This window comes from Myxine glutinosa, unplaced genomic scaffold (assembly GCF_964187855.1).
Source record: "Myxine glutinosa unplaced genomic scaffold, kmMyxGlut1.1 SCAFFOLD_2962, whole genome shotgun sequence".
NCBI lineage: Eukaryota > Metazoa > Chordata > Myxini > Myxiniformes > Myxinidae > Myxine > Myxine glutinosa.
Genome location: NW_027619056.1, coordinates 23,209 through 38,614, shown reverse-complemented (window position 1 = coordinate 38,614; position 15,406 = coordinate 23,209). Strand labels below are relative to the sequence as shown.

At 48.0% G+C, this 15,406-nt stretch overlaps 1 protein-coding gene across 4 annotated transcripts in view; it reads right to left on the bottom strand.

Annotated features, from left to right (window-relative positions):
- Window positions 1–15,406, bottom strand: part of ZC3H14 (zinc finger CCCH-type containing 14) — a gene marked incomplete at its 5' end in the record, with an annotated part of 48,286 nt that overhangs the window by 10,997 nt on the left and 21,883 nt on the right. Inside the window, 5 exon segments of one of the 4 annotated variants that reach the window (XM_078769542.1) lie at window positions 8,670–8,798; window positions 12,348–12,604; window positions 12,772–13,042; window positions 13,227–13,490; window positions 14,094–14,194. In XM_078769542.1, the coding sequence (XP_078625668.1) occupies window positions 8,670–8,798; window positions 12,348–12,604; window positions 12,772–13,042; window positions 13,227–13,490; window positions 14,094–14,194 (1,022 nt within the window). 4 annotated transcript variants of the gene reach the window in all.

Below are 15,406 nucleotides of genomic sequence, written 5' to 3'. Positions count from 1 at the left end.
CACACACACACACACACACACACACACACACACACACACACACACACACACACACACACACACACACACACAAACTGTGTTTTATATATATAGATATTCAATTTTTTAAAATCATTATTTAAGTGTTGAGTCTCATGAAAGGGCAGAGTGACAGAGCGATGAATCAACAGACAAAATGGACGAAAAGGGAAACTAGTGGGAAGACAAAAACGAACGGATGCACTACAACACAAGGAGAGGAATGGCAGTTCAAGAGTAAGAACAGGGCCTCCAGGGTGTAGTAAAGCTCAGTTGTTGAAATGAAAAAAGCCTCGAGGTTGGCAGTAGACTTGAAATAATGTCAGGAAGCGCTCGACACAACCAACTCAGGAAGACAGTTACAATGGCAAGAAAAGAGATTGGAAAAGAATGGAGGTGAATATCGACTTTAAACTTGGGGAGGGAAACAAGGAAAGGATTTCTAGTGTGCGACCTGTCAGGGCAGACCCTCAGATTCAGTTTCCTGATTCAAGACTTCAACGACATGGAAGGCCTTAGATTATTGAGTTTCAAGGAGGGCAAGAGTACCAGTCCAGATTTCATGACACTCTGGGAAAATGGATGTTCCAGTGACAAAGATAAGTCAATGATGTACGTATATCGAACAGGATTGGCCCGAGAACATTTATTTGAACGAGACCAGTGATACATTATGGGATAATATTCTGTCCAAAGTCACACTTGTGAGCAGCATGCGAAATCTGATAGACAATCTATGAGTGAATCCTGGATAAGACTAGCTGACGATTTGGAAATCAGGAATTGGTTGCTAGACAAAATCAGCCGCATGGGATATGTCCAATGAGACAGCCCTAACCTCTTGTTTGAGATACAGAACATACATCCATTGCCGACACAGAATAATTAGCACGTCCACGATGGAATTACTTGGCCGGATGCCACACTGATGGTCTGAGATGATTGAGAGTTACAGAGAAAGGTGACACTTAAGGACTGCTGCAATTATCAACTCTATTACTTTGCTTATGGTGAGGAGAAGTCTAACTGGTCTATACTTAGGAGTGTCCGTTTTAGCACCATTCTTATGAATCGGGGCATCATTCATAATTAATATTCCATAATGGAGGAAGGTGACCCTCAGAAGATAAGCTGGAAAAGAGCACAGAAACAGAAGAAGACAATGCAGGTGTATTTGTAAAAGAAAAGATTATGGTCTTTGCCTAACACCTTTTTTGCTGGCCAATAGAGAGCGTTGCAGCACAGTCCTCAAGTGAAAGAGCACAGCACACGACCCCCACCTTCCCACTTTTTGTTTTTGTATACAATGCCGAGGCTCGTGGAATAGCTAGAATATAGAATGAATCAGGACGTAATGGAACAAAAGGAACAGGAGAAAGAGAGGGGGAGGGGAGACACACACCACCAGCAGAGTTGAAGAACAACATAGAGCAGTGGTTCTTAACATTTTTAAAGGTGCCGGACCCAAACGAAACCCACCGAACACTCGCCGAACCCCTCAAATTTGACCAAAAAATTAGGAAGAATGGCATCTTAATGCGTTTTCTGTTCTTCTTTTTGGGAGGCGATCTGGGAAATGCATGGTTTTGTTTTGGCAAGGGCCACCCTCAAATCATTTTCACATGCAAGCCTGCTCCTTTTCTTTGTTTTAATGTCCACCAGTTTCGAAAATGCATGCTCGCAGAGATACGCCGTAACGAATGGCGTGAGGATCTCAAGGGCAATTTTATCGATGTGAGGATACCCTTCCATTTGGTGGCACCAAGACGTTGAGAACGTTGTTGTGCCGAAGAGTTGTTGTTGAGTCTGGCTCTGCTGAAGTTCGATGAGGTCGTCGAGGTATTGGTCGTTGACATCTGCCGTTGCAACGTCGAAAGTAAACGGCTTCCGCACCCATGCTGGGTATTGCTCTTGGTCGGGGAAGTAGCCGTCGAATGACTTTCCCAGCTCATCCAAGTGCGTGGCAATCGCTTGCTTCAGCTCCCCCGGTACAGCAGTGCCTCCAACTTGAGACTCATCTTCGATCCCGTTCACGCACTCGTCCAGTAGTGAAAAGTTCGCGAAGTTGTCGTTCTCTGTTCGCCGCCTCCACAACGGTAACTTCTTTCGGAAAGCGCTCAGCTTTTCTTCAGATTCGATGACATTCACTCCACCGCCTTGCATCTGGCAATTGAGATGATTGAGTGCGTCGAAGATGTCAGCCAAGTACGCCAAGGCGAGGATGAACTCTGACTCTTGGAAGCGCGTTGCATGGCAATGCTGGTGTTCTTGCAAAAACAGGGCTAATCCTACATGCAAGGCAAAAACACGGCTCACTACCTTCCCTCGTGATAACCATCGAACGTTAGAGTGGTAGAGAAGGACTTCGAATTCAGAGCCGATTTCATTGCACAGCTCTTTGAAGATGCGATGATTCAGAGCACGGCTTCACACAATTTCCAACGATTTTCAGAACATTGGCCAGTTTTGGAGGCAGGGTTTTTGATGCCAGAGCGTGTCTGTGCAGGACGCAGTGCGTGACGATGATGTGTGGTGCATTGGCCTTCACCAGCGCTCCAAAACCGGAGTTGCATCCCAGCATGGCTGGAGCTCCGTCCGAGCAAACTGCAGACACCATGTTCCAGGAGAGGCCGTTGCTTCTGAAGAAGTCGTCCACAAGCTTCTTCACGTCAGCTGCCTTCGACGTTGTTGTGAGAGGCTTGCAGAACAGAAAGTCTTCCTTGATCTTGTCTCCTTTGACATAACGCACAAATAAGATGAGCTGCCTCAAATTTGAAACGTCGGTGGTCTCGTCGAGTTGAAGGCTGAATTTCGTCAGGCTCGCGACTAAATCTGCAGCTACCTGGGCAAGGATGTCGTCGCTCATGTCATCGATTCGGCATCTGATGGTGTCATTTGAGAGTGGAACGAGAGACAACTTGTTTTCAGCAGCTTTTCCCAGCATGATGTTGGCCATCTTCAATGCAGCCGGTTTGATGAGTGTCTCGCCAACGGTGTGCGGTTTGCCCTGCTTTGCGATCAGGTACGCAGCTTCATACGACGCGGTGAGGATCGGTTTGTCAATTGGAACGAAGCCGAGAGTGGGCAAGGTAGCACTTGCGTCGAATCGGACTCTCTTCAATTTGAATTCATCCAGCGTTGCGTCTTTGTCCTGCCCCTCGCCGTGCAGTTTTTTGAAGTGTTTCTGTAGTTTTGCTGGTGCTAGGCTGGAGTTGCTCAACTTGACATTGCAAAGCATGCATTGAGGATGCTGACTCTGGAGTTGCTCCGTCCCGTTACGTCAAACACGTGAACCCGAATCGCACGTAATCCCCCGACCACTTCCTTTTTTTGCTCAACATACTGCAAAAAAAAAAGAAAAAAAAGTAACAAACTGATCTTAATTGAGTTCGGGCAAATGATTATATGACAAAAATTAAAAAAGGAACATGCTTACCCTCTGAAAAGTACCCCTCTGCAAACCAAGAAATTTTAACGAAGAAAACATAACTTATAGTTACGATGACGGGATTTATTATCTACTCAATTCTATGTCACCTCAAATCCCATTATAATATTACGTAGAAAACTGTGAATTGTTAGTTTTGAATTGCGACCAAAGGAGTTATATCACCTCCACCTAATTTTCTGAGTAATTCAATCATATTTTATAATCACCATCCACTTTTGACTTTAATATAACTCTGAACCCGCCCTGCATATCCACAAACATTTCCAACTTACTTTTCAATTAATCAGTAACTCCAAAGTAAGGTGCGACCAATGACGCACGGCACACGGCAAGCTAATCGAGGCTATTCACTGGAATTTCCGAACACCTGAAAAGTCCAAAATCCAGTAAGTAAGTAAGCAACATCAACAGAATAATTAGCAAGTTGCTCATTGATTCAACTTACTACAGTCAGTGTGAAACAACTTATCTTAAACACAGACCAGAGAAACCATGAATGGGATGGGAATACAATTACAAATAACATTTCCATTCGTTCGTAACATACATAGCAAAATAATAATAATATTGTTGCGGTTTTTAGAACCCTCACTTTTGTAAATAAATAATAACTCTTGTAAATATCCCATCATTTAATAAGGTCAAAGGTCACACCCATAGTTAGTCCATATGCAACACGGAGGACACCATAGGACTGTCAGTTATTTCCTTAGTATGTGTTTCAGATAAGGCTGTGTTCCCAATAGTTGAATCTGCATTGCATTAATTAAATAAGATAGGCCCCATTCCGTCCATTTTGCCAGTCTCTCTCTCCAAATTGTGTTATGCGCCTCTGCTCGCCCAGCAGCGTTCGCTGCCTTGCTCCAAACGCCATTACGCACGCGGTCAAGCTTGGAGAAGAAGGGGGCGGAGCGCCAAGAACGAGGCGTGGCCCTGTCAACGAGCTGTCAAGGGCGGAGCCGGTGAGCCCTCGCTAACCAACCAGGGCAGAGGTGAGCTCACTGGCGGGTGTGACGCGGATTGATCTATAAGCGCAGTATATAAGCGCACATGCCAAGCCCTATCACGGACTGCGTGGGGACGGCTGATGATGAAGGAGAACTGCGCAGGGGACCGTCGTTATTAACAGAACTGTGCGGAGACGTCTGATTGTAACGCTATTGAGAGGACTGCGCCACGAGCCATTGTTAACGGACTGATCCGGGAGCGCTCCATTTCATACGGACATTGAGTGATCGGGAGAGAGAGAGCGTTTGGCACGCTATACGTCCGCGGCATTGCAGCCCTCGCATATGTAAGGTCCGGTCACGCGCCAACGACACGCGAAGCTGCCTGCTGTTCTTTGCCCGCGGACCCGGAGCCTGGACGGAGCCTACCTGCCTGGACCTTCCTCCCCTACCAGCTGCCATCCCGTGTGAGTCTGTCTGTTTGTCCGGGGTTGTAAGCAAGACTGTATAGATAAGCTTGCCCTGTGTTCTTTTGTTTCTTCTTCTTCTTATACATGCTTTCGTTTCCTCTTCTTTTGGTTTTGTACATAATTAATAAATCCACTCTTTGTTCTTCCCTTACTCTGGTTTCCTCTTATTCGATCGCTTTAGTCTTTTCTCGATTAAGTACCTGTGGCACGATTTGGAAACCGCTATAATCGGGTGTAGTATTTGTTAACGGCTCGGATCGCGGATTGCTAACTGCTCGGCAATATTCCATCTTATCCGTGGTTCGAGCGGGAGTTATTTCCCTGCTCACGGTCGGGCTTCGTACATAGGTATTTGGGACTTCATTGACCAATCACCCCAGCTGATTCCGACCGGGAGGAGCGTCATAATTTCCAGGATTGGGGGACGGCCAGCTTAAAAGACAAGGGGATTAACCCCCCTTGATAAGGGGAGCGCCGACCCCCGAATCCGCAACAATTGGTGTCAGGAGTGGGATTGGACCCGAACCAAGTTTTTATATTTTTTGGACAAAAATTGTCAAAATTTTGAGCGGCCGAAATTTTTATTAAAAGATCCAAATTGAGTCATGCCATGGATAGTCAAGGCGATCGGATGCCGGTGGGGGAAATAGAAGAAGAATTAGAGGCAACCCAGGACCCCAGGGAACAATTGGGAGAGATGGAAGAGGAAAGCAATGAGGGTGCGGTAGAGGGGGTTGCAGGCGCGCAAAATGTTGGCGCCTCGCACACGGCGGCGAGGGCCGCGCCCGCTGCACAAGCGGGAGGGATAGCTATGCAAGCCCTCATGGTGCAGCTAGAGGCGGTCGTACAAATGGGGTTGGGAAACCAAATTGAGGGATTAAAAAATGATTTGGGAAGCCAAATTGGGGGATTAAGGAAAGAGATGGGAGAAATGAGGGCCGATAGTGAGGGAATGGAAAATAGGATGGGGGAGCAATTGGGAAGTCAAATTGGGGGGTTAGAAGTCAAATTGGGGGGATTAGAGCACAAATTAGGGGGCCAATTGGAGGACATGGGTGGCCAAGCCCGAGAAATTAATGAGGGGTTGGCGAGGGACAAGGCCACGGATGAGGTAAAGCAGATGGGGAGGGACAGAGACCGCGAGTTGCGCGGGAGAGGCACACGGGTACGCAACGATGCAACGCGGCTAGAGGAGCGCGGGTTGAGCGATGTTGAGCCAGGCACAGCCGGGTGGACCGGGATAGAAATAGCGACTCGGGGTGTGAAAAACCCGACGGCCGCCGAATTGGACAGGGCAAATTCATATGCAGCGGCGGAAAAAGAAAAAGAATTAATTCAAATGGAAAGAGAAATTCAAATCGCATCAATCAAACAAATAGTGGAAATTGGAGAGACAGCGGACGTAGAAAAGCACTCGCGGGAGGAAGGAATGGAATGTACTCAAGGTCTGAATTCACACCGTGATGCCGTGCTTAACCCCAATGAAAGTTTGCAGGTGCGTGTGGAGAAAAGGATCCCGAAGGTAGGCCGGGCTGTATATGGCGCGAAAAGATTTTGCGGGAAAGTGTTTGGCGCAAAAATAATTTTTGCGCGCTTGGGATTCCAGCGTAACCCGGGCGTTTGTGGGAGGTCCATGGTGCGCTGTGTGAGTAGAAATGGCGCGCGTGTGCGAATGGCGCCGGAGCACGAGTGTGTTGTCGAGAGTGAGGGAGAATGCACGATGGAGCGTAGGTGTGAGAGTGAGAGTGACACGTAGAGTGAGTTGGCTGTGGCGGGTGTGCGAGAATGCACACCTGGGTTGGTTGTGGAGCGCGTGATTGGGTGTGCGACGGGGGATTGCACACCGGTGGGTAGGTGTGCGCTGAATGGGTGGATGCAAGAGTGCACCCCTATGAGTGGTACGGAGTACGTACCGGGAGAGTGTGCACAAGACGCGAGTGCGCAAGAGAGGTGTGTTCCGAAGTGTGTGATAACAGAGTGTGCGAGGAGGATGAATGCGCAAGAATGTGCGCGAGAGGAATGCATGGAATGCATGGAGTTGTATGGAGACACCTGGATGTGTGAGTATGGGAAGAGTTGCGTGTGGATGTGAGCATGCGAGTCGGGCGTCGACGTTAACCGGGTTAGCGTTTAGGCCGACGTTTAGCCGACGCGAGCTCTCGGGGCGCGGTGTTCTTTGTGTGCTGCGGGAGCCGGCCGGGATCGTAGCCGCGTCGCTCCTGCACGGAGTGCCGTGCACGATTCGGGCCGGGTCCTGCCCTCTACGGTCGGTACCGCGCTTTGTTAGGCAAAGCGATCGGCCCGGTTCGAGGGGAAGGAGAAGGGTTCAGAGCGGCGCCCCCTTGTGGTGGCAGTGCTCCGGCCGGGCAAGGCTGGGCAAATGCACTTGGGAGCGCAAGGCCCTGCGTAGGGATGGTGCTTGGAGCCTTGGCCCGACAAAACCTCCTCCCCAGAATCGTAAATGCCGGACGGACCCAACCAACAGTAGACCAACCATCCGCACAGATAGCCGGCTTTTCGAAGTCGAGCTATGGAAATGTATTTCCCGCACCGAGGCTCGTAGTGTAGTGGACTGATGGTAGTAGTGATTGTGATGGATGGTAGTTTTACCATTCACTACCACTTTGGGCAAAGGAGCAGTAGTTCTATGGGGTTTGGTGGTGAGAGCTAGCCAGGGTGGGCTAGGATAATGATAGAAATCTAGAGATGACCATAGGTGACAAGATTTAAGTAGTGACTTTTGGACAGGTAGTGGGGACGTAGATTAGATGGTTGATAACGACGTGGGATGTGCAATAGTATAAGGGGTGACAGGGAAGCACTAATCTTAGAAGGGCAATAGATAGCCAGATGATGCTGTGTGTATGAGCTTTAAGTTGCGGATGAAATGAGGAATTGCTCGTGGATGCTGTGTGTGTGTGTAGAAAGTGTATTGAGCAGAGTATCGAGGATGTGTGTGATTGTGCATTGAGTGATTGGCTTGCATGGTGGCAAGGGAGAATGGTTGGATGGAATAGATGGTCTGGACTAAATGGAGTATGGAATGAATGGTGTGGAGTGAGTAGTGTGGAATACGTGGAGTGGAGTGTGTGGTGCGAAAGAGTGGATGGGGGAAGGATGGACCCCTTCACGAGTACCCGGGGAGGGTAGTTTAAAAGTAGGTAGAGGGAGTAGGTAAATTGTGGTTGGATATTGACATCTGTGGTGCGAAAGTAGCAGAGTACTGCTTGATGGGTGCATTAGTGGAGTGAAATGGCTGGGCGTGTGGCCTGTTAGTGAGAATGGTTGGTTGGGCACTCCGCCACTGTTAGTCTGTCGGCCAGGTGAGGCCGCAGGTAGGCTCTGGGAGCCAGGTTAGAGTCCAGAGTTAGAGTTCAATGGGGCCCGAGGATCCAGAGAAGGACCCGGGTAGCCCAGTGCCAGAGAGGACACAGAGGGGGTAAGCGCCAGGGAGGGCCTTCCCCAGGTAGGTTAGGGTGAAGGAGCAGGTAAGCTCGGGTGGCGACGTTCAGTGGCGGAGGAGTGCAGGTGAGCGGACCTGCTGGTGAGCCACACGACCCAGCCCTGAAATTGTGCGAGGGCACAGAATTGAAAACTCGGGGGAGTGAGACCCCAAATTGGGAGGCACCACAGTATGTTCAATGGGAATTGGTTTTTAGAACCACATAGTGTAAAGATGGCCAATGGTTTGGCAGGGCAAGACCCCGGGTAGAGTAGAGTGTTAATGTCATTTAGAAGTGTAGCTAGGATGAAAGTCTCTTCGCACCATCCGCATCCACTCACCTGGGTGATAAAACTCCACACCACATTTTTTTGGCAGACATTTGGGAATGTAAGATGCATCTCGACGTGGGGTTGACTGTTTGTATTCCATCTCTTCCTTCTTGGGAGGGATTGATGACGAATTTGGAACTAGAGGGGATGGGAACGACAAAATGTAGAGACGGAATTTGTAAATGTGTAGATTGTGTAAATACGGGGTAGGGGCAACGGTAGAATAGGTAACATGGGGGGTGACGAACGTTAGGGACGAGCTTTCTTAGCTCGCTCTCCCGCGCCCTTCATGTCTGCATTATCTTGTATTAATGTGTACCCTTGCGCCCTTGCCGCTGCTTTGCTTGTCCTCCTTCCCCCACTCATGGACTTGTTTTTTTTTTGGACCCGGGGGGAGTGCGCAGGTGACTGCAGTTGTGTGCCCGCACCTCCGCTGCCTCCGGCCTGCACTGATGCACCATATGGACCACACGTTCTGTGACATGGCACCACTCATGGACCACACGTTCTGTGGCCTAGCACCACCTTATGGACCACACATACTGTGGCCTGGCACGTCTGCTGGGACCGACCATTATTGCCAGCTGTATCTGGTTGCGGACCACTGTTCTTAAAGTGGCCTCCATGCCATGCAGTGGACCACCTACGTTGGCCCTGCTGGCCATGAGTAATAAAAAGCGGATGCGGTGTGTGCCCTTTTATTTATAAATAACATCAAGATGAATAAGATCCATCGACAACCAGAACCAGCGGCCCAGCAGACAAGCAGAGAAGAAAGAAGACACCATTTTATTATTTTAAAATGTGTGTTTTGTGCATTTTTTTCATGATGGTGCTTTTTGGTGCTTTTGGTGCATTTTTATTATTGGTGCATATGGTATGGTGTATCAGTGCAGTGCAGTGTGGAATTTTTCCTCTTTTCAAAAAGTTCTGCTTTTCCCACAAAAGACAGGTCCTGGGTGACAGTTTGTAAATAATTAGTGTTCTTGTAAATAATGCTCCCCACCGGCTAAATGTATAGTTTGAGAACCATTCCGTAATTCGGTTAGTCTGTGGGCATGTCTGATAGGTAGAATGCAACGCAGCAGGCGGGACATATTTAGTGTTAAAACTGTCGCACTCAGGGTGAGGGTAAAAGTAGAGGGTAACCACACCTAAGTATCACACTAAGTTAAAGTTGTTTCGGCCCGGGCCGGGCCTGGAGGAAAGGAGGGTGCAGTGTTGCGGTTTTTAGAACCCTCACTTTTGTAAATAAATAATAACTCTTGTAAATATCCCATCATTTAATAAGGTCAAAGGTCGCACCCATAGTTAGTCCATATGCAACACGTAGGACACCATAGGACTGTCAGTTATTTCCTTAGTATGTGTTTCAGATAAGGCTGTGTTCCCAATAGTTGAATCTGCATTGCATTAATTAAATAAGATAGGCCCCATTCCGTCCATTTTGCCAGTCTCTCTCTCCAAATTGTGTTACGCGCCTCTGCTCGCCCAGCAGCGTTCGCTGCCTTGCTCCAAACGCCATTACGCACGCGGTCAAGCTTGGAGAAGAAGGGGGCGGAGCGCCAAGAACGAGGCATGGCCCTGTCAACGAGCTGTCAAGGGCGGAGCCGGTGAGCCCTCGCTAACCAACCAGGGCAGAGGTGAGCTCGCTGGCGGGCGTGGCGCAGATTGATCTATAAGCGCACTATATAAGCGCACACGCCAAGCCCTATCACGGACTGCGCGGGGACGGCTGATGATGAAGGAGAACTGCGCAGGGGACCGTCGTTATTAACAGAACTGTGCGGAGACGTCTGATTGCAACGCTATTGAGAGGACTGCGCCACGAGCCATTGTTAACGGACTGATCCGGGAGCGCTCCATTTGATACGGACATCGAGTGATCGGGAGAGAGAGAGCGTTTGGCACGCTATATGTACGCGGCATTGCAGCCCTCGCATATTTAAGGTCCGGTCACGCACCAACGACACGCGAAGCTGCCTGCTGTTCTTCGCCCGCGGACCCGGAGCCTGGACGGAGCCTACCTGCCTGGACCTTCCTCCCCTACCAGCTGCCATCCCGTGTGAGTCTGTCTGTTTGTCAGGGGTTGTAAGTAAGACTGTATAGATAAGCTTGCCCTGTGTCCTTTTGTTTCTTCTTCTTCTTGTACATGCTTTCGTTTCCTCTTCTTTTGGTTTTGTACATAATTAATAAACCCACTCTTTGTTCTTCCCTTACTCTGGTTTCCTCTTATTCGATCGCTTTAGTCTTTTCTCGATTGAGTACCTGTGGCACGATTTGGAAACCGCTATAATCGGGTGTAGTATTTGTTAACGGCCCGGATCGCGGATTGCTAACCGCTCGGCAATATTCCATCTTTCCGTGGTTCGAGTGGGAGTTATTTCCCTGCTCACGGTCGGGGTTAGTACGTAGGTATTTGGGACTTCATTGACCAATCACACAAGCTGATTCCGACCGAGAGGAGCGTCATAATTTCCAGGATTGGGGGACGGCCAGCTTAAAAGACAAGGGGATTAACCCCCCCTTGATAAGGGGAGCGCCGACCCCCGAATCCGCAACAATATTAATAATAAGCGTAATTACACATTGATTCGAAATTGATACAAAACTTAAAAAAAAAAAAAAAAAAAAAATATTGCAATGCGTTTCGGAGGACCTCCGCCGAACCCCTGAGACTGGCTCGCTGAACCCCTGGGGTTCGGTCGAACCCAGGTTAAGAACCACGGACATAGAGGGAGACTTTGAGAAAAAATTTCCAAAGTTCAAAGTGCCATAACTTTGTCAAAAATGGTCGAAACGTCGTGAAGTTCGAACTTGATCTGTAACTTATCACGAGGAAACGATGTACCAAGTTTGAAGTCATTAGCATTAAGAGTTTAGAAAAAAAGTCCGGAAAACTGTTCTTTGCGTGACAGACTGACGGACTGACAGACGGATAGACGGCGTGCAAACCTATAGTCCCCTCCGGTGTACAACTAATAGTAGGGACTAATAAAGGGAGACTTATATCGGGACTTATATCGAGACATATCGTAGGGGACTAATAAAGGATTTGGGGAAGAACGAGGGCTTGGGGAGGATACAAGACTTTGACCAATGAGTAAAACAGATTACATGACCTAAAACCACACATCACATGAATATCGCTGCCAGCAGTGGACATCTCAAGATGGAAACACCACTTATTTGGCGAAATTAAATAAGAAGTCACTCGTACATGTGCTGGGAGTTCAAATTACATACACAGAGTGCAATTGTTTGTCAAATTCAGCCATGTATCGAAGAGAGTAATAAATGTTTGCTAGCAGGGTACCCATCCACAACGGGTCCGTAGATATCTCACCTCAAATGAGCCTTGTTTTGGAATGTGTATTGGTAGAAACGGGGAATTCAACGTAAAGTGATGATGTGGACCGTGACACGTGGTACATGTTTACCTTATACACAATGGTGGCCCACTCAAAAGAGGAATTATCGTTCGTGATTCAAATTGGCAAATACACTGCCTTTTCATGTGTGATCATTTTGTAAATGAATGGTATCGTGCACTCCTTCAATATTTTGTCATCAATGTGACACCGGTAAAGTAAGTGTTTGTGAAGGTTAAGATGCCCACAACATCACATGTGAATGCCCCAACTCAGTATTAAAGCACAAGACTGCGTACACACCACCCTGACTCACGATCAGAGCCTCCCAAGGCAAAAGCGAGGGGTTTCAGAGTCGGCAGCCGGACCAACTTCCCATCGGACGCCTGCACGAACAACTGGCCCTCATCTTCACCAATTTCTTCCTGCTCATCTTCCTCCATTAACTCCAGGTCGTCAAAACACATCTCTACATCGGGCGGGTCTCGATCAGGACTGCTGGTGTCCTGCTCCATAGCACCGTCCAGTGTCACAATGAACTTAGGAGTCACCGTTTGATACGATGAAGCATCCCTGCGTTGTACACCCCACCGTCCCAAAATGGTAATCACATTTTAACTGATAATCGCAAACGTTTTTTAGATTTATTTTCTTTATCAACTCTATTTAAAACTAATCCTAAAGCACCGTTTTAATCCATAGATGACCCACCTGCAGCCAGCCCCTTACACCCCACACACCTGCCATGCACAACACGTGTTGCTTTCAGATTCCATTCTCCTTCACCAATCATGGGGAGAGTTCTGGATGCTTGCTCTGCTGAATGAGTCTTCAGTGGTTGGAGTGCGACAGGGGTCGATACAGGACCTGTGACTGGGACCAGAGCCGGCACAGCGTCTGCAACCGCAGTTGAGGCTTGGAGCTGGTTTTGGTACTGCTGCTGGGTCAGGATGAAAGATCGTGTGTCCCTCACCTTTCCTCCAACTATTGCATCTGAAAACTGGCTAACTCCTGCACCCAGAGAGTGAAAACGAAACCGGACAACATGCCAGAGAAACAGAGGGAACCAGAACAATTATTTTTATTAATGGCGCAACACCTGAAAGCATACTTCGTGGTTCATGAATGCACAGCTCGTTTGTTTTACATTATTTTACATTATAGCACAAACTTTTCCACCTTTTCTTTGCTTTACCTTCCTGTGTAGAAGGGGCCATATAAAGATTCTGCTCATAATGATCTTCAAATAGTTGTCCCATATTCATTGTCGATCTCATCCCCTGCTCACGAATTGCCATTTTAGTAGTGCTGTGCTGCTCCGCAGTCGCCTTGTCATGGCGCTTGATGATCACGTTTCCAACTCTGTGATCCATGTCCTCCATTCGGCAATGTTTGGAATTGCACTCTTCTTGTGACCTCGCTCGTGGTACCACAGTTACAAGCTGCCGTTTACGTGCTGCTGCGGGACAGGAAAACTTCATGACGATTAATGAAAACTATCTCAAATGAAGAATTGAAGTAAATAATCAAAATAAACAGATGAAGTCAAACTTAGGACACTTGTGGGTAAGTTTCAGTTTACCTTTGGACATATTTGATTTCCATTGTGGAATAAACCATGGTCTAATCCCATCCGATAAAAAAAAAAATCCATCGCCGGTGGGGAAGAAATTATAGAAAGAAAGAAATCAAATTTCCGTTCATTGCTCCACCTATGTTGCAGGACCAGTGACATCAATGATCCGAGTGTCTTTTAATCCCACCTAAGTTTTAAAGTCTTTTTTAATCCCTTGGCTCTTTATACAACATGCAGAAACCAAACTTAAAGAAAGCACGTAGGCTGCGCTATTCAGCCCCGTCGCCTGGAAGCACAAGCTCGTCCAAAAGCATATTTAGGCACGACAAGGGATCATCTTCTTCACAATTTCTCTCACAATGGAAGCACAAATTGACCAAAAAAACTTATCAATTATTTACGCAAGGACTTTTACACAAGCATATTGGTCGACTCCAACCCAGAGTGTCCCTTTTAAAAATGGATCCACATATGAGGATAACCAGCCTTGTTGGAGACGCGTTGTGTTTGCAATCGACTGCTGGGCCTCATTGATGGCGCGGAGAAGCAGGTTCTTATTTGCTTGCTTGTTTGGAGGCAAGGACGGTCTGGAAAGAAACAAACAACCACAGCACATGTCAACCAATGGATTTAGATTGGCAAATGGTTACTGCATAATTGTGAAATGCCTACAGGTGAACAAGTGTTCAAAAGCTGCTTAATGCTGTCGTTTGTTTATGGGGGCAAAATAGGTGAGAACGATAGTAAAGCGTGAATTTCACAGGTGATTGGCACTGGGAATAATGTGAACAGGATGGCAGTCAAGATAAAACCCATATATGGAATGGTAAAATAAGCACTCACTTAATGGTGTGATGGTGCATTTGGGTTAGTCAGTTTGCTTAATTTATTAGTGGGGCATGCTTGCATCCTGCAAGCAGACACCGGGGTCATCCTCCAAGCACACATAAGATAGAGTGCAAGCTCCACCGCTCTTCCAGCCAATTTTTGTTTTGTGATGCTGTTGGAATTGTGATTTCGAGTTACATCAGTATACAAAACTTCCACTTTCAAGCCTACTTATAAAGTGCTGAACATTCATATAATTGAGTGAGTTCAGTGGGAGGTCTAAATTAAATATTGCTGGTCAAGGGTCCCACCACAACAGAACGGTCTGGGGGTTAGTCGATGTGAAAGCAACAAGCTTTCACAAAATTGCCAGTCGTTCTTCCTGTTCTGTTCCTGTTCTTCCTGTTTTCCTCTTAATTCGATCGATCCAGCGCCTGGCGGGACCTGGACCATGGCAGGCGGCTCCGGAGGTGGCCCCCGGTAGGCCACGGACAAATGCCCCAATTAGGACTTTCAGGGGGGGGAAATTTGGAATTTAGGAGACAAGCACCTTACCAGGTGAGGTGCTTTAATTGTAGCCGGCTGGGTCACCGTGCGTGGGAGTGCCGAGCTCCGTGCCGGGATGGACCCCGGCAGCCGAGACCATCAACTCCACCTCGTACGGGTCGGACTAGCCGACCCCAGACACCCCCCCCCCCCCCTGCCCGCCAGGGCCTGGGAAACTAGAAGGTGCCGAGCATACAGGGCCGTGTTCGGTAGTAGGGGATGGTGAAGTGCCCTCATTGACGCGACAGGTCATCTATTGTGGCCAAATTGGTACAGGTAGCTTGACAATTCGGTGCAAAATTGCCGGCGTGGGGGTAGACGCCGTAGTGGACACAGGAGCTAGCGCCACGATCATCAGCCCTGTGATCCTTAATTCGAGTGCAGACGGCTGGGATAAAATCCAGCGTCTGGAAAATCATAGTTTG